The 17,319-nt window shown below is 41.9% G+C and overlaps 1 protein-coding gene across 1 annotated transcript; it reads left to right on the plus strand.

Moving 5' to 3' along the window:
* The first annotated feature begins 13,393 nt into the window (after positions 1 to 13,393).
* On the plus strand, positions 13,394 to 17,025 carry LOC120112414 (WAT1-related protein At5g64700-like). Its single transcript, XM_039131796.1, has 7 exons — positions 13,394 to 14,016; positions 14,100 to 14,162; positions 14,452 to 14,568; positions 15,129 to 15,381; positions 15,465 to 15,623; positions 16,248 to 16,399; positions 16,495 to 17,025. Exons 1-7 carry the CDS (start codon positions 13,844 to 13,846, stop codon positions 16,652 to 16,654), a joined length of 1,077 nt encoding a protein of 358 aa, XP_038987724.1. The 5' UTR covers positions 13,394 to 13,843; the 3' UTR covers positions 16,655 to 17,025.
* Positions 17,026 to 17,319: the final 294 nt, after the last annotated feature.

The raw sequence follows: 17,319 nt of genomic DNA on the forward strand, positions 1-17,319 counted from the left end.
CTCGATCCGATGAGGTGGTCTGGAGGCTCTTTCCGGCGACGAATCAAGGAAGAAAATTCGAGAAGAAGATTTGAAATCGGTGGCTTGCTTCGAGGTTTGAGATCGCTTCAACAGAGGAGAAGGAGAAAACTTAAAACTAAATATCCTGGCCTTATCCGGCCAATGGTTGGATCGCCTAGGACTCTCGGAGCCCGGCAAGATTGGGGAGGTTGGGAAGTTTCTTCTCCACCTCCCGCGATCGGTCGACCACGATCGGTCGACCGCGATCAATGATTAAGGCTCTATTTGGGAGAGCTGTTGGTAGTAGAGCTTTTGGAAGTAGAGTTGTTGGAAGTAGAGCTTTATGAAGTAGAGCTTTTATAAAAAAACTGTTTGCTGTTTGGTAACATATTTCTAAAGTGCTGTGGCACTTTAACATGTGTTTGGTAAACAAACTGAGAAAGTACTTTTGTGTAACAAAATAACGATAAAGGACATTACTAGTATTATATAACAGAGTATAATAAAATATAATATATATTAATACATAAATATATGATATAGTATAATATTAATGTAATGTAATATAATATTATTATAACATAGTACTATAACATTATATCCTATAGGATAATTTAATATAATATTAAATTATTTAACATAACATATCAATGTATTATGATATAATGCTGTATAATATTATATTTATAGTATAATATAATAATAAATGCATAAAAATATTGTAATTATTAGTGTAAATTAATTTTTCACCCTTCTGATGATCATTTATTTTTCTAACAAATTTCTAGCTAGATGATAAAATTAGTTAAATAATTACTAATATTTTTATTTATTTATTTATTTATTTAGATCAGATTATTCGCCACTCACTCATTATTTCCCTTTTTATTTATTTATTTATTTTATTTAGTTATTTATATATTATTTTATTTCATTAAAATATATTTATTTATTATCTTATTTATTTATTTATTTGTTTATTTGTTTATTTATATACATATTTATTTATACATTTATTTATTTATTTATTTATTTTTTTTTCTTTTTCTTTTTGTGGAGTGATTGATTAAAACCCTATTTGATTTTGATGAGCTCAAAGCATTTGAGTATATCTTTTGTTTACTAATGAATTCAATTGAGTGTTTCAGTGAAAATCTTGTCTAAGTGTCTCTAGATTTGGTTCAAGATAGTTTGGATAAGTTAAGAAGTCAGTTTGAATCAAAGTCTGAGACTCGAGTCGACTCCAGAATATTACGAGTCGACTCCAAGCGTATCAGAATCACTGGCACGGGCTCGAGTCGACTCCGGATCATTACGAGTCGACTCCGACTGAGAACAGACAGACGAACAGAAAGCATCAACTCAAAACCTGTCAGCGAGTCGACTCCTGAAGTGCGCGAGTCGACTCTGATGCTTACCGAGTCGACTCCGAAGTAGTATGAGTCGACTCCAAGGTGTTACAGACAGAAAAGTCAGAGAGCGATTTTCGACCCTGAGATTCGAGTCGACTCCTGTGGAACGCGAGTCGACTCCGATGGTTGGCAGGTCGACTCCAAAGAAAGCGAGAGTCGACTTTCAGTGGTACACAAAGGAAAAGTCAGAGAACAGTTTTCGGACACTGAGATTCGAGTCGACTCCTGCAATGCGCGAGTCGACTCCGAGACAGCGCGACCCCAAAAAGACAGAAGACCGAATTATTGTCTCTGAGAGCCGAGTCGACTCCCAGACAGCTCGAGTCGACTCCAAGGCAGCGCTACACCAAAAAGGCAGAAGGGTATGTTTCGGAAACTGAGAGCCGAGTCGACTCCGGAACAGTCCGAGTCGACTCCAAGACTGGACGAGGCAAATGACAGAAGATCGGGAGTTCGGGCTCTGAGCGCCGAGTCGACTCCCAGGACTGTCGAGTCGACTCGAGTGGGCCAAGTTGAAAATTAGCTCCATGGACTTCATGGGATGAGCCGACTCCGAAAATGGCAAGTCAGCTCCAGATGTTGGCGAGTCGACTCCGGGTTAAGTCGAGTCGACTCCCAGTCGAGGAGGTCACTTTAATTCAAATCCGGAACAGTTGCCGAGCCGACTCCAGAAAAGCATGAGTCGACTCCCGCTACAGCCGAGTCGACTCCAGATCGCGCGAGTCGACTCCGACCCCAACGGACACATTGTCAGGTTGTGCAGAGTGTGCAGAACGGGCAGAAAAAGGTGTCTAACGGCTAGTTTCCGTGGGGGATGGTTTAAATAGCCACAGAGGACTGTAGCAAGGCAGAGAACTACCATTCCATTCAAAAAGATCAAGCATTCATTCTCTGCAAGTAGTTTTTCAACGAAAAGAGGGAAGAGCGCCATTAACTCCTTCCAACCACATCTTCCCAACATTGAAAGAGATCTCCTCCTGCCTTCAAGTCGTCCAGAATTTCAAGAGGAGACCCGAAGTTCAAGAAGCCCTTTCTCTTCTCCAACTTAAACGCGTTTGAGGGCTCTTAACTTTGCTTTTATTAATATTGCTGTATATTTGCTTTTGAGAAGCTCTGTTTTTCTGTTTGTCCTCATTATTAGCATATTGTCTTAGCTTGGTTCAATCGGGGGATTGAATCAAGGGTGTAGAGGTTGGTTGGTGAGCCTAGGTTAAAACCAACGTGTAAGGGTTCGATTGTGATCCCGGGAAAACAATCGGGGTGGTTCTAGTCGGTGAGCCAGGGAAAACCGACCGAGTTCGTTGTGAGCTCGTAAAACAACAAGTTTGGTTGTGAGCTTGTAAAACAACCGACTGTAATCTAGGGGGTTATAGTGAATTCCCAAGTGAGACTTGGGGAGTGGACGTAGGAGCAAGGGTTAGCTCCGAACCACTATAAAAACCTTGTGTTTGTGATTGTTTGTCTCTTTCTCTTACTCTCATCTCACTCACAGCACATAGCAACTAACTAATCATCTTGCTAAAGTCTTAATTAGTCATCCACAAATATTTTAGTTGCAAATTATTTTAAAAACCCAATTCACCCCCCCTCTTGGGTTGTCTATCTGGGCAACAAGTGGTATCAGAGCCTAAACTCTTCTACCCTAAGAGTCAAAGATCAAAATGACAACCCCATTTGGATCTTCCCACATCGAGGGTCAGTCCACCCAAAGACCCCCATTCTTTAATGGATCCGACTACTCATATTAGAAGGCTAGGATGAGGATATTTATCCAAGCCCAAGATTATGAGATGTGGACCATCATATTGAATGGACCATACATCCCATCCATCCATGTAGAGGGTGTCACAGTACCCAAACTAGAAAAGGATTGGGATGACCATGACTTTAGGAAGGCACAACTCAATGCCAAAGCAATGAATGTGCTCTATTGTGCACTAGATAGGAATGAATTCAATAGAGTCTCTACTTGCAATTCTGCAAAAGAGATTTGGGATAGACTTGAAGTGACCCATGAGGGCACAAATCAAGTCAAAGAATCCAAAATAAATATATTGGTTCATAAGTATGAACTATTTAAGATGGATTCTAATGAAACAATCACATGCATGTTCACTAGATTTACTGACATTGTTAATGGCCTAAAAAGCCTTGGCAAAAACTATACTAACAGTGATCTTGTCAGGAAGATTCTTCGCTGCTTACCAAGGTCATGGAAAGCCAAAGTGACGGCAATCCAAGAAGCAAAGGATTTGAACAAGCTTCCTCTTGAGGAGCTTCTTGGATCTCTAATGACGCACGAGCTAACCATGAAGCAACACAACGAAGAAGAGTCCTCCCATAAGAAAAAGGTAATAGCTCTTAAATCTACTTCAACTAATAAAGACTTGTCTTGCAGTAGCAGCAGTGAAGAAGAGGATCATGAGGGAGATGATGATGAGGCTCTTCTCGTGCGCAAGTTCAGAAAATTCATCAACCAAAAGAAGACCTTTCATCAAAGGAGAGGCCCCTCAAATTCCTATCGCAAGGATAAAGGTAAGGAAAGGGAAAATGAGGGGATTGGGTGTTATGAGTGCAAGAAGCCGGGGCACATCAGAGCTGAGTGTCCCCTACTGAAGAAGGGGAGCAAGTACAAGAAGAAGAAAGCTCTTGTCACCACCCTATCGGACTCCGACGCATCATCGTCATCATCGGATGAGGAACTAGAAGAAAAGGCCAATTTCTGCTTCATGGCCAATGACAATTAGGTAACATCCGAAACACATCTAGATTTTACGTTTGATGAACTGTATGATGCATTTAATGAACTTATGATTGAATATAAGGCTATAAATATTAAGAATAAAGAGCTAAAGCTAGCTAATCAATCATACCTACATAAATACGATAAATTGGTTAAGGATAAGGACTTTATCACCAAAGAAAATTTAGAACTTAAGACAAGCAACCAACTCTTAAGTCAAAAAACTAATACCTTGAGTAAAGATAATGAAAAACTAATTAAGGAAAATTCAGAACTTAAAAACAATAAACAAATCTTAAAAGAGAATCTTACAAAAGAATTGAATATTCTAAAAACGGAAAAACAAACACTAACTAAAGAACTTGAAAAATACAAACCTTTGGTTGAAAAATTTACATACAGTTTTGAAAAATTGAATATGATACTTAATAGTCAACGAGCTGTATTCAATAGAGCAGGTTTAGGATATAAACCTAAAAATAAGCAAAAACTTCTTAGTAACTTCTTTGTTAAGGCAGGGGAGTAAAACTAAGAAAATAACCTATTTTTGTTGTGGAACTGTAGGACATAAAGCAAATGTATGTGACTATAGGAAAGGGAAAACTAAAAGAAAAAATAAAAGGGTATGGGTTTCAAAAGGAACCAATATGACTAACCATGAAGGACCCAAGAAAACTTGGGTACCTAAGATTAGATGATCTACTTAGGGAGCTCCGGGGTTCAGTGCCTGCTCCCTCTCCCGCACCTTCTTCGGCGTTGGTCCCTTCCTTGACAGCCGTGACTGAGATGACGGCCCATGTGCGGGAAGAGATCTACAACGTTAGGAGCTTGATCCAGGCCCAGTTCCACAGCATGAGCGAAGTCACGAGCACCACTCGGAAGATGCGCGATGACATGCGACACGACATGGGCACCACTACCCAGGGGGCCGAGCGCTTGGCGAATGTGCTCATCGACAAGCTGGACACACTTCAGAAGTCGGTGACCGAGCTCGATACGACACATAGCAGGGCCACCTCGGCCATTATCCGACAGCTCGAGCACGTCACCAATGCAGTCACACTACTTGCAGAGCGCATGCCCCGGGGACCCGCATCCTCCTCGAGGAAGCCTTAGATCATTTTGTGTTATTTTGACATGTACTTTTTTGCTTTACTTATTGTATTCTGAAATGTATTTACATACACATCAATACAATGAGTAGACGTATTCTCTTCAATTGTGTGCAATTTGATCTCTAATTGATTGTTTGTTCTGCTTACCTCCTTTTTGATACGATGACAAAAAGGGGGAGAAATATGTAATAGATATATAAAAGGAATAAATAAAAATTAAAAAAAAAACTTTTAAAAACACACAATAATTTGTTCTTAGTGGATTTGGTACCTCGAGGCTCATTATCTCTCTGTTGGGGCTCCTAATGGAGTAATCTCCAGAATCTATTCAAGGGATATTCGGAGATTAGTTGAATCCAACTCAAGAACAAATTGACAGATTTTCCCTCTAAAAACCAAAAATTTCAGTCCAAAAACTTCAATGCATTAAAAGGAAATTCAGAGAACCAAAACAAAGATGAATGCATATGTTGAGGGGGAGAATCTGAATTTTTAAGAAAGCTAAATCATTAAATATATATAAGCCAAACAATTGATTGCATGATATGAAGGCTTATATAATTCCAAATGAAAGGGGGAGCTTTAACTCCAAAATTTATTGTTTCACACCTTTCAAGCTTGGATAAATTAAATAACCAGACACTTGAATTCATTTATGGATTTTATTTTCCTATTTATTGAGCAATTCACTTTACATATACTCAATGTTTTGTCATCATCAAAAAGGGGGAGATTGTGGAGTGATTGATTAAAACCCTATTTGATTTTGATGAGCTCAAAGCATTTGAGTATATCTTTTGTTTACTAATGAATTCAATTGAGTGTTTCAGTGAAAATCTTGTCTAAGTGTCTCTAGATTTGGTTCAAGATAGTTTGGATAAGTTAAGAAGTCAGTTTGAATCAAAGTCTGAGACTCGAGTCGACTCCAGAATATTACGAGTCGACTCCAAGCGTATCAGAATCACTGGCATGGGCTCGAGTCGACTCCGGATCATTACGAGTCGACTCCGACTGAGAACAGACAGACGAACAGAAAGCATCAACTCAAAACCTGTCAGCGAGTCGACTCTTGAAGTGCGCGAGTCGACTCCGATGCTTACCGAGTCGACTCCGAAGTAGTATGAGTCGACTCCAAGGTGTTACAGACAGAAAAGTCAGAGAGCGATTTTCGACCCTGAGATTCGAGTCGACTCCTGTGGAACGCGAGTCGACTCCGATGGTTGGCAGGTCGACTCCAAAGAAAGCGAGAGTCGACTCTCAGTGGTACACAAAGGAAAAGTCAGAGAGCAGTTTTCGGACACTGAGATTCGAGTCGACTCCCGCAATGCGCGAGTCGACTCCGAGACAGCGCGACCCCAAAAAGACAGAAGACCGAATTATTGTCTCTGAGAGCCGAGTCGACTCCCAGACAGCTCGAGTCGACTCCAAAGCAGCGCTACACCAAAAAGGCAGAAGGGTATGTTTCGGAAACTGAGAGCCGAGTCGACTCCGGAACAGTCCGAGTCGACTCCAAGACTGGACGAGGCAAATGACAGAAGATCGGGAGTTCGGGCTCTGAGCGCCGAGTCGACTCCTAGGACTGTCGAGTCGACTCGAGTGGGCCAAGTTGAAAATTAGCTCCATGGACTTCATGGGATGAGCCGACTCCGAAAATGGCAAGTCAGCTCCAGATGTTGGCGAGTCGACTCCGGGTTAAGTCGAGTCGACTCCCAGTCGAGGAGGTCACTTTAATTCAAATCCGGAACAGTTGCCGAGCCGACTCCAGAAGAGCATGAGTCGACTCCCGCTACAGCCGAGTCGACTCCAGATCGCGCGAGTCGACTCCGACCCCAACGGACACATTGTCAGGTTGTGCAGAGTGTGCAGAACGGGCAGAAAAAGGTGTCTAACGGCTAGTTTCCGTGGGGGATGGTTTAAATAGCCACAGAGGACTGTAGCAAGGCAGAGAACTACCATTCCATTCAAAAAGATCAAGCATTCATTCTCTTCAAGTGGTTTTTCAACGAAAAGAGGGAAGAGCGCCATTAACTCCTTCCAACCACATCTTCCCAACATTGAAAGAGATCTCCTCCTGCCTTCAAGTCGTCCAGAATTTCAAGAGGAGACCCGAAGTTCAAGAAGCCCTTTCTCTTCTCCAACTTAAACGCGTTTGAGGGCTCTTAACTTTGCTTTTATTAATATTGCTGTATATTTGCTTTTGAGAAGCTCTGTTTTTCTGTTTGTCCTCATTATTAGCATATTGTCTTAGCTTGGTTCAATCGGGGGATTGAATCAAGGGTGTAGAGGTTGGTTGGTGAGCCTAGGTTAAAACCAACGTGTAAGGGTTCGATTGTGATCCCGGGAAAACAATCGGGGTGGTTCTAGTCGGTGAGCCAGGAAAAACCGACCGAGTTCGTTGTGAGCTCGTAAAACAACAAGTTTGGTTGTGAGCTTGTAAAACAACCGACTGTAATCCAGGGGGTTATAGTGAATTCCCAAGTGAGACTTGGGGAGTGGACGTAGGAGCAAGGGTTAGCTCCGAACCACTATAAAAACTTTGTGTTTGTGATTGTTTGTCTCTTTCTCTTACTCTCATCTCACTCACAGCACATAGCAACTAACTAATCATCTTGCTAAAGTCTTAATTAGTCATCCACAAATATTTTAGTTGCAAATTATTTTAAAAACCCAATTCACCCCCCCTCTTGGGTTGTCTATCTGGGCAACACTTTCCTTTTCTTCTTTTTTTTCTTTTTTTTTTCTTTTCTTTTTTCTTCTCTTCTTCTCCTTCCTCTCTTCCCTTCTTCTCCTTTCTTATCCTCCCGTGAGCGGCGGCGCCAGAAGGAGGCCGGCCCGCGGCGGCCGCGGGAGGGGTCCCGGGAGGGGGCCGGGCCATGGCTGCGGCTTGCCGCGGCGCAGTGAAGTGGGCTTCACTGCAGTCGCCTCCCCCGTCCCGCGGCTGGCAAAGGCCCAACCATCCCGTGGTCGAGCCCGGCCGCTCCACGGGCCGGCCGCGCGCCACGGGTGGCATCGCGACGGCCTACGGAGGGGTCGGCGGCCACAGGTGGTGGTCAGCGTAGTGGCTGCCACCGTGGGCAACCACAGGCTGCCTCCCAAAAAAAAAAAGAAGAAGAAAAAGAAACAGGGGTGGCGGCGTTTAGAGGAAAAAGAAGATAGAGAGAGAGAGGGAGAGGGATGGGTGAGAGAGGAAGAGGCAATGGGATGGAAGTTTTGGGAGGAAAAAGAGACTTTTAAATGGGGGGTATTTTGGTCAAAAAAATCGGCTTTGTCGGAAAGCTCCAAATTGGAGCTTCTCTCTTTTTAGATTCCTGAAAAAGCTGAAACAGCTTTCCGAAATTTTTACCAAACACCATTTTCATCCAAAAATACTTTTTGATCCTCCAAAAGCTCCCCCAAATGGGGCCTAATAGGCCTGGCCTCTTGAGATACCATGAGAGAGGGTCTTTATATATATGTATATGACACTGCAGGAGAACTTTGTCTTCTATGAAGCTTTGTAAGATAAAGGACTTACCAAGTGATTTAAGCTGTCTTTTACAAAGCTTTGTCTCCTTGATCCATTTAAAGTGAAGTCAGTGTCTGCTGCCAACTTTATATGATGATCGCATGGCAAGAACCTACAAAATAATTCACGACCCAACTGATGATTGATATTTTTTGTTCTCAACTGTATCCAAGTCATCAGCTGCTGCCTTCTTCATTTGCAGCGCTTCTCGGTCAGGGACTTAAAAAGCAATTTAGAATCAACTGAGGGATCTGTAAATAAATTCTCCTCAAAAAAAGTATCGACATAAAGTTGGCAGTAAATTGCCGGTTTTGCATGAAGCTTGTGTCGGGACCGCTAAGTAATCTAATATCGAAGCAGGAATCTTTAAATAGTTTCTCATCAACGGTGTCCATCTAAAGTGAAGTCGGCAACAAAGTCTACCAATTATATATATGAAGCATGTGAGAAGGAGACTTGCAAGTAATTCAAGAACAAATTAGGGATTTGCGAATAATTTCCCCCTCAATAATAAAGTGAAATGATTATCTCCTCTGTTTTTCACTCCCAAAAAAGATTAAAAAGTTTAAAAACCACTGTTTTTATCTACAACCTAAATGTATGAACATTTATTTGATTTTGTCTAACTTGATCGGTACATTTGCATGATTATATCCAAAATGAATCATGTCAAAACAAAGATAAACTTTTAAGGTATAAAATACTCGAGTTAAATTTGATCGCCTACGTATCCACCCCAATGTGGCTTTGTTTGTTTGAAAGGTGGCCTGGGGTGGCCTGCCCACCAGGGAAGTGTTGGCCCGGAAGGGTGTGAGACTCGTCCCAGTTTGTGAGATTTGTCAGGAGGCGGAAGAGTCTATCTTCCACGTCTTGTTTGGCTGCCAGCGGGCTGCTCGGGATTGGGCGTGCGCCTCGGATTAATCTGATCTGCGTTGAAGGTGGGCATCGATTGAGGAGTTTTTGATCTTTTTTGGCTGAGGCTTCTCGACGGCCTGACCGACTGGAGCAGGGGATTAGGGCGGCTTATCTGGCTTACCATTGCTGGCTGGATAGGAATGCCTAAGTATTTGAGGATAATGATGCGCACCCGAGAGCGGTGGTGGAAAGGGCCCTACGTCATGCAGTAGAGGTCCTTGACACCACTGCGTTGTCATCCCTTGGGTTGGCCGGAAAGGGCCCTACGTCATGCAGTAGAGGTCCTTGACACCACTGCGTTGTCATTCCGCTAGCATAGCGTCTAGGATCAAGCTTGTCTCCTGGGAGCCCCCACCTCCTAGTTTTCTTAAGGTGAACTTTGACGGCAGCGTCAGGGTGGGTGGTTGCAGTGGCGCTGGGTTTGTCATCAGAGATCAGCAGGCTAGACTAGTGGTGGCTGGGGGGGGCGGCGTATTTTTGACCAGACCCCTATCGGGCCGAGGTTAGGGCCGCTTAGGAGGATGTTTCCTATGCGAGACATGTGCTGGGTGCGGATCACATCATTCTTGAGGGGGATGCTGCCACGGTGATCGAGGAGATCCTGAGCTCTAGGCGGTCTGATGGGAGCATGTGGTTGATTCAGGATACTCGCAGCCTTCTGGGCGACTGTATTGTATTCCAGGCTACTCATGTGTACAGGGAGGCCAACTGTGCTGCGGACTGGGTGGCCTCTTATGCGACCCAACATTCCGGAGATGTTATCTGGGACGGACGTGACTCTTTGCAGTTTTTGCTTCTTTCTGACTTTTTGGGCTACACTCACACCCGTTGTGTGTGAGGCGCCGATGCACCAAAAAAAAAAAAACTATTGTCCTGTCTAATTGTTGTTCTTTATTTTATCTTTATTTTTATTTTACTTTTTAAAGTTCTCTTCACTCTTGTTGTAATCATAGTTTTATGCATTGGTTTGCCATGCTGCAAATTAGATTATATTGCACATTATTTTTCTATTCTGATGCTGCATGGCATACTTTGTGAAATTGGTTAGCAGAGTGCTCTTCCCTTCGACCCATCCCTCTCCCCCCCCCCACCTCGAGAAGCTCTATGCCAAGCTCTAGTTATGAACGACGCAAAGGTTTATCTGGTTGCTGTCCTGATAAGTTTGATATGTGTCGGCATGCAGATTCTCACCAAGGCTGCCTTCAATACAGGCATGAGCACTGCTGTTTTTGTGTTCTATAGACGAGTAACTGCAGCTCTGTTCTTGGCGCCTATTGCATTTGTACTTGAAAGTTATTCCTTCCTCCCCTTTCTTATAGTTCCATTCTTTAGTAGTTACTATATTTATGGATCATTGAAGAAAAGAAAAAGGAAAAAGGGCATCTATAACTATCATCCATGAAAATGAGGCTTTGTGAGAGTTCATGGGATTATATGCCACTCCTCATGGTAATAGACAATATTTGTTTTCGAGAGAAACAATAGTATACAAAGTAGAAAGATGAATGGCTGCCACAAACCTTGCACTCATGGAGATATATGGTCACCGAACATAATGAGAATATGGAGATCATGCTATCATAATGAAATGCCAAATTACGATAGTTATTTGAGTGAATGTTACTATAAAATCTTAATCAAGCAGTGCCTCTACATAACAAAATAGAAGTTATCAACTTAAGGAGGCTTGATGTGTAAAAAGTAAAAACCCAGCTGACTCGACTCATTGAGCCGAGTCGACTTGGGCTACCTAGGGAAGAAACCAGGCTATCAAAGCTTAGCAGTCGACGGTGGGAGTAGAGGGGATGCGGGCTTCGTGATCAGGGACTCGCATTCACGAGTGGTTGCTGCTGGTGGCTGTCAGCTTTCAGACACCACTGCTCCCGAAGCTGAGCTACGAGCGGCATAGGCGGGTATTCGTTACGCCCGACGGGTGCTGCAGTCCACCTCTATCATTTTGGAAGGGACTCAGTTACCGTGATAGGTTGGATCCAGGGGGGTCCGAGTGGTCTAAGAGGGGACCACCCCTTGCTGCGTGATATTTGGTCGATGGGCGGCGATGGAGTGGCCTTTGAGGCAAAGGACGTCTTTAGGGAGGCTAACGGTGCTGCAGACTAGATGGCCGCTTATACGGCCAATCACGCAGGTGGTACATTGTGGACTCGAGATGCGGATTTGCCTAGTACATTCCGTGATATTTTATTTTCTGACTTTATTGGGTGTGTCCGAACTCGCATAGTTTGACATGCCCGCTTTAGCAAAAAAAAAAAAAAAAAAAAAAAAAAAAAAAGCTCAGCAGCCTAGCTAGAACCTCAAGCCAGATAGGGAAGGGCCGGTTGGAATTGTTGATTCTGCGCTCGACCTTTCCTTTTTTGGCAGACCGCCTCGTCCACTCTAATTCTTTCCTTGTTCCATAGCCTCACTTCGCCTCCTCCCCCTTGGATCTCTCCACCATGATCTTCTTCCTCTTCCCTCTCTTTCCTCCTTCCTCTTCCTTTCCCCTATTGGGCTCACTGTGCCCTACTTTGAGCTACCAGATCCACAACCTCAAGCTCGTCAGAGCCAAGGTCACCCATTTCCTCCCTCGATCTTCCCATCCTGATCAACCCAGCAATGGCCAGAATCTGGCAAAGGGTTGGAATTAGACCAAAAAAAAAACCAATCTGATGGTCGTTCCGCCCATTGTCTTGCCGCTAGACTTTCGGCTGCTCCTCCGGCTGCAGCCGTCAACCCTCCACAACTCTCACCAATAGGTATAATAGTCGGCATACAGCCTTCACCAATAGATATAATAGTTGGCATACGGCCCTGCTAGTGGTTTTAATAGTTGGCAGACTGTGATATATAGTCGATTACGACCCTATCATAGTTACAAGGTGACCTGAGCATTTAGTCCGAGAGTATTGTTTTTATGTCATGATATGACTATTTATGGAATTTGCATATGCAATAACATATTTGGTTTTATAACTTGTTTTATTATGTGGTTGTTACGAAATGCTCTAATTACTTGGTGAAATGGTTTAACTATCTCCATGATTTATTCACGCATGATCAGATTTTCATGTCATGAATTGTTATGTAATTATATCTATAAAATGCTTGATTTGCAATAAAAGTTATTTTCAATGACACATTAAATCATATAAAACTGATGCATAAATTGTTATATAAGATAGTACATGGTTACTTACTGAGCTAGAATCACATCTTTCTCTTTGTTCTTTTTAGACAAAACAAGTTGTTAGGTGCAAGAAGGGATAATTCAAGTGGAGGTCGAGATAATATGCATCAAAGCATAGTAGCAAGCCAATAATAAATTTAGTTTATGACTATGAAAATATGGGTTATGTAGCTTGGATATTTAGATGCCATGTACCTGGACCTCTTTGTTTAGTAAAAAATTGGACCACTTTTATTATTATACAAATTATATATAAATATATATATATATATATATATATATATATATATATATATATTGGGCTTCATGCATGTTATCGGGGGCGACATCTCATGGTAGCACGACTATGTTATGTTCCGGATTTGGGGCAAAGTTTCTATTCTGATGCTTAATGTTCACTCTTTTGTAATCATAGTTTTATGCATGGTTTTCCCACGCTGGAAATTAGATCATATTGCACATCATTGTTCTATGCTCACGCGGCATGGCTTTGTGGAATTGGTTAGCAGATTTCTCTTCCACACCCCCGCCTCCCCCAACCCCCCTCCAACCTCCTCTTTTTCCTGCGCTTGAGTTTGCGGAGAATCCAACGGTTACTTTGTGTATGTGTTTAAGTTCGGATGGGGGATTTTCTGAAGAATTATGTTTACCCGTAAGCACGGCATATGATATCTCACAGACAACACACGGAACCTGTCTCATTTGTTCTCTATATTGTGATTGGATGATTGAAAAATAGAATATGTCAGTGCTAGCTACTAGTGGCGAAGAATCTTGTCCATTTAGACAGCACTTGCTCATCCTTTTGCTCCTGATTGGTCCTCAAAATCAGCGAGATTTTTTATTGAGGAAAAAGGAAGAGATATTATTTTGCTATGTTTTGCATGCACATCCATTTAACAACTTCTAGTTCTCTCTTCCCTTCTACCCATCCCCCCACCTTGAGAAGCTCTAAGCCAAGCTCTAGTCATGAACAACGCAAAGGTTTATCTGGTTGCTGTCCTGATAAGTTTGATACGTGTCGGCATGCAGATTCTCACCAAGGCTGCCTTCAATACAGGCATGAGCACTACTGTTTTTGTGTTCTATAGACAAGCATCTGCAGCTCTGTTCTTGACACCTATCGCATTTGTACTTGAAAGGTACTCCCTCCCCCCCCTTTTGTATAATTCCATTCTTTAGTAGTTACTTTATTCATGGATGGTTGAAGAATTTTGTTCTTCAGGAAAAGAGCTCCACCACTACCATTTATGGTTTGCTTCAAGATTTTCATGCTAGCTTTCTTGGGGTAAGTTTTGGCTTTTGATAGCTATCAAGTAATTAACTTCAGACCATTACGACTACTCTTTGCTGCGTATTTAGTCTTTGAAGAACTCATCACTTCTTGCGTTCCTAATTTTCTACTCATTTATCCACACAAAAATTTCATTCTGCACATCTACTTTAGTTTGAAACACTGGTTCTTTTTATGTGACACCATCCTTCATACTGCGGATTTAACAGTTCTTTTTTAGTTTATTGCACTAAAGTTATTCATGCTTTTCTAACTTTTTTTTTGTGTGTGCATGTGTGGTTAGGCTTGCGGTTTACTTCAACATACTCTCCCTGGCTCTTGATTATACTTCAGCAACATTGGCAGCTGCAATGATAAATTTCATTCCTGTGCTTACCTTCATTTTGGCTGTTCTATTTGGGTATGGCTCGATCACGTTGCTCGTAAGTCCTAGTATTTTTTTAACAATAAGTAGCTACTCCAATGGATTTTTTGCAGAAAGATTACTGTTCTATTTTATATTGATAAGGATAGAGAAGCTTTGGATCCACACACTATGCTTTAGTTCAGCAGTTTGCACATTTCCTTCAATCTGGAAGAGGATTTAGGACTAAACTTAAGAAGCATTTCTGAAGAATTTAATCCAAACAATTCTGATTGAACACCAACTATTGTTCTCAACAAAAAAATAAAAAAACAGGGAATCTAGGACTATCATCCATGACAAGGAGGCCTTGCGAGAGTTCATAGGATTATATGCCATTCATCATGGTAATATGCAATTTTTGTTTTTGAGAGAGCCAATAGTATACAAAATAGAAAGATGAATGGCTGCCACAAACCTTGCACTCATGGAGTTACAGTCACCGAACAAAAAGAGAATATGGAGATCATGCTATCATAATGAAATACCAAATTACGATAATTATTTGAATGAATGCTACTATAAAATCTCAATCGGGCAGTGCCTCTACATAACAGAATGGAAGCTATCAAGTTAAGGAGTCGTAAAGGGATTGCAAAAGTTTCTGGAGTGGTGCTCTGCCTAGCCGGTATTTTGACAATGGCCTTCTACAAAGGACCTCACTTGAAATCCTTTATCCACCATTCCCTCCTTGGCCAAGGACATAGCCACAGCGATCGAAGTCACAGCCATTCTCACAATACATGGATCTTGGGAACCTTCCTCATGACCATTGCCGCTTCAACATTGTCTTTGTGGATGGTGCTGCAGGTATGACTCTAGGCTTTAATCATACTTTCTATCCTTCAAAGTGGACATGGACACCCTAACGTTTTCATCTTACTTCAAAATAGGGACCTGTGTTGCAAGAGTATCCTTCCAAGCTTCTATTCACTACCCTACAGTGCCACTTTGGCACCGCTCAATCATTCTTCATAGCACTGGCTTCTGAGAGGGACTTCTCTCGGTGGAAGTTGGGCTCCGACATTAATCTAATCGCAGTGGGTTATGGTGTAAGTATATTTTTGCGTGCACCGTTTTGTTCCAGTGAAACATTGTGTAAGAAAAATGATCGATTTCCAAAACTAAACTTAAAGAGGAATCCTAGCAAGGGAATTTATTTCTGCTGCCATAGCTAGCATTGCTCGGTTACAGATGTGTGGAAATTATGCTGCAGTCCAAAAGATTCAAGGCTTTAAGCTTTCTTCTCAAGAAAAAAAAAGGTTTTAAGCTTCAAAGTGGAAGACTGCTAGGCTGATAAACGCAAGTCGCGGACTTAGCTAGTTGATATTAGATAATTATATAAGGCCTAGTTTGTCAATATTTCAAAGATATACTTTGATGTCTTTTATGATGGTGCTAATCATTTACTATAGGTATCTTATGAAACCAACCTTAATCACTGACAGAAATAAAAGCGAGTCTGATACATGATCAAATTAGCCAAAGGAGACGGACTGATTTGTATATGGTTACTAGTATATGGTTTTAATTACTTTAGTTATATGTCAAATATATATATCACTAGAGAATAATGAGGAATATATAGGGTTAACGATTGCTTAATTTTTTCAACTTCCCTTATTGTATTTCTTCTAGCAATTTTTTACTCATAGTCTAAGTGATGCATGGCGCAGAGCATCATTGGCATTGGAGTTTCATATTACTTGCAGTCATGGACCATTGAGAAAAGAGGGCCAGTTTTCTTAGCCATGTTCATGCCGTTAACTCTAGTCATCACCATGATACTCTCTTCATTTCTCCTAGCAGAACAAATTGGTTTGGGAAGGTGTAGTTCGATGCTCAACAAAATCTCCTTTCTCAATTTTATATTAACATGCTTAAAGTAGAAGTTTGGCTACTAGTCTCATGTTGATGCTGCAGTGTTTTAGGTGGAAGCCTGATGGTCGGAGGCCTTTACAGTGTTCTATGGGGAAAGAGTAAAGAACATGCTGATAGCAACATACAAATGAGGGAAGATGGAGAATCTTGCTTAGAGGAGAAAAAAATCGCACCATCAGTTGAGACTACACAAGCAACATAAGTTGTCCAATTATGACATAGAACCGGTTGCTGATCGCGGAGGACGTCGCAGCTGTGGAGATGTTTCAACCGTGGATGAAATCGCTGTTAAGGAAGAGTTGGGATCAACCATCTGATTTCCGTTTCATCTAGTCAAAAGTCCTTCCGAATTTGAACTCTGTTTCGAATGAGGCATGAGTCTTTGTTTCCGTTTTAAGTTGGTTTAGATTTGGTTTGTTTTATTTTCTAAATCCTGGTTGAATCCCGGTTGGAGTAGGAGTCCTTTGTTTCGTTTGGGTTAAAGGGTTGGGGTTGTGTAGCCTATATAAGACATCGTTGAAGACCTTGAGGGGGTTTCTTCCGTTCTGTTTTTTTCTTCAGCCGCCATTGAATGAAAACCAGAGAACTCCGTTATGTTTTCTGAATATCAGCATTCCCGTTTTATGCTCTGTTTTGAGGCAGCAAATAGCAATTGCTTGGGATTCAAAGCTTCTTCCTCAATTAGAAGTCTTGTTCTTCAGATCCAGCGCTTGTGAATCTCAAACCCACACTTCCAGCAGCATCAATTGGTATCAGAGCAGGTTTTTCCTATGGCGATGGCAAACAACAGCGTTGAGAGCGTCCATCCCATCGACGAAGATCATGGGATGCCAGCCCTTTGGGTGGTGGTTCGCAACCTTGAAGACG

This window comes from Phoenix dactylifera, chromosome 11 (assembly GCF_009389715.1).
Source record: "Phoenix dactylifera cultivar Barhee BC4 chromosome 11, palm_55x_up_171113_PBpolish2nd_filt_p, whole genome shotgun sequence".
NCBI lineage: Eukaryota > Viridiplantae > Streptophyta > Magnoliopsida > Arecales > Arecaceae > Phoenix > Phoenix dactylifera.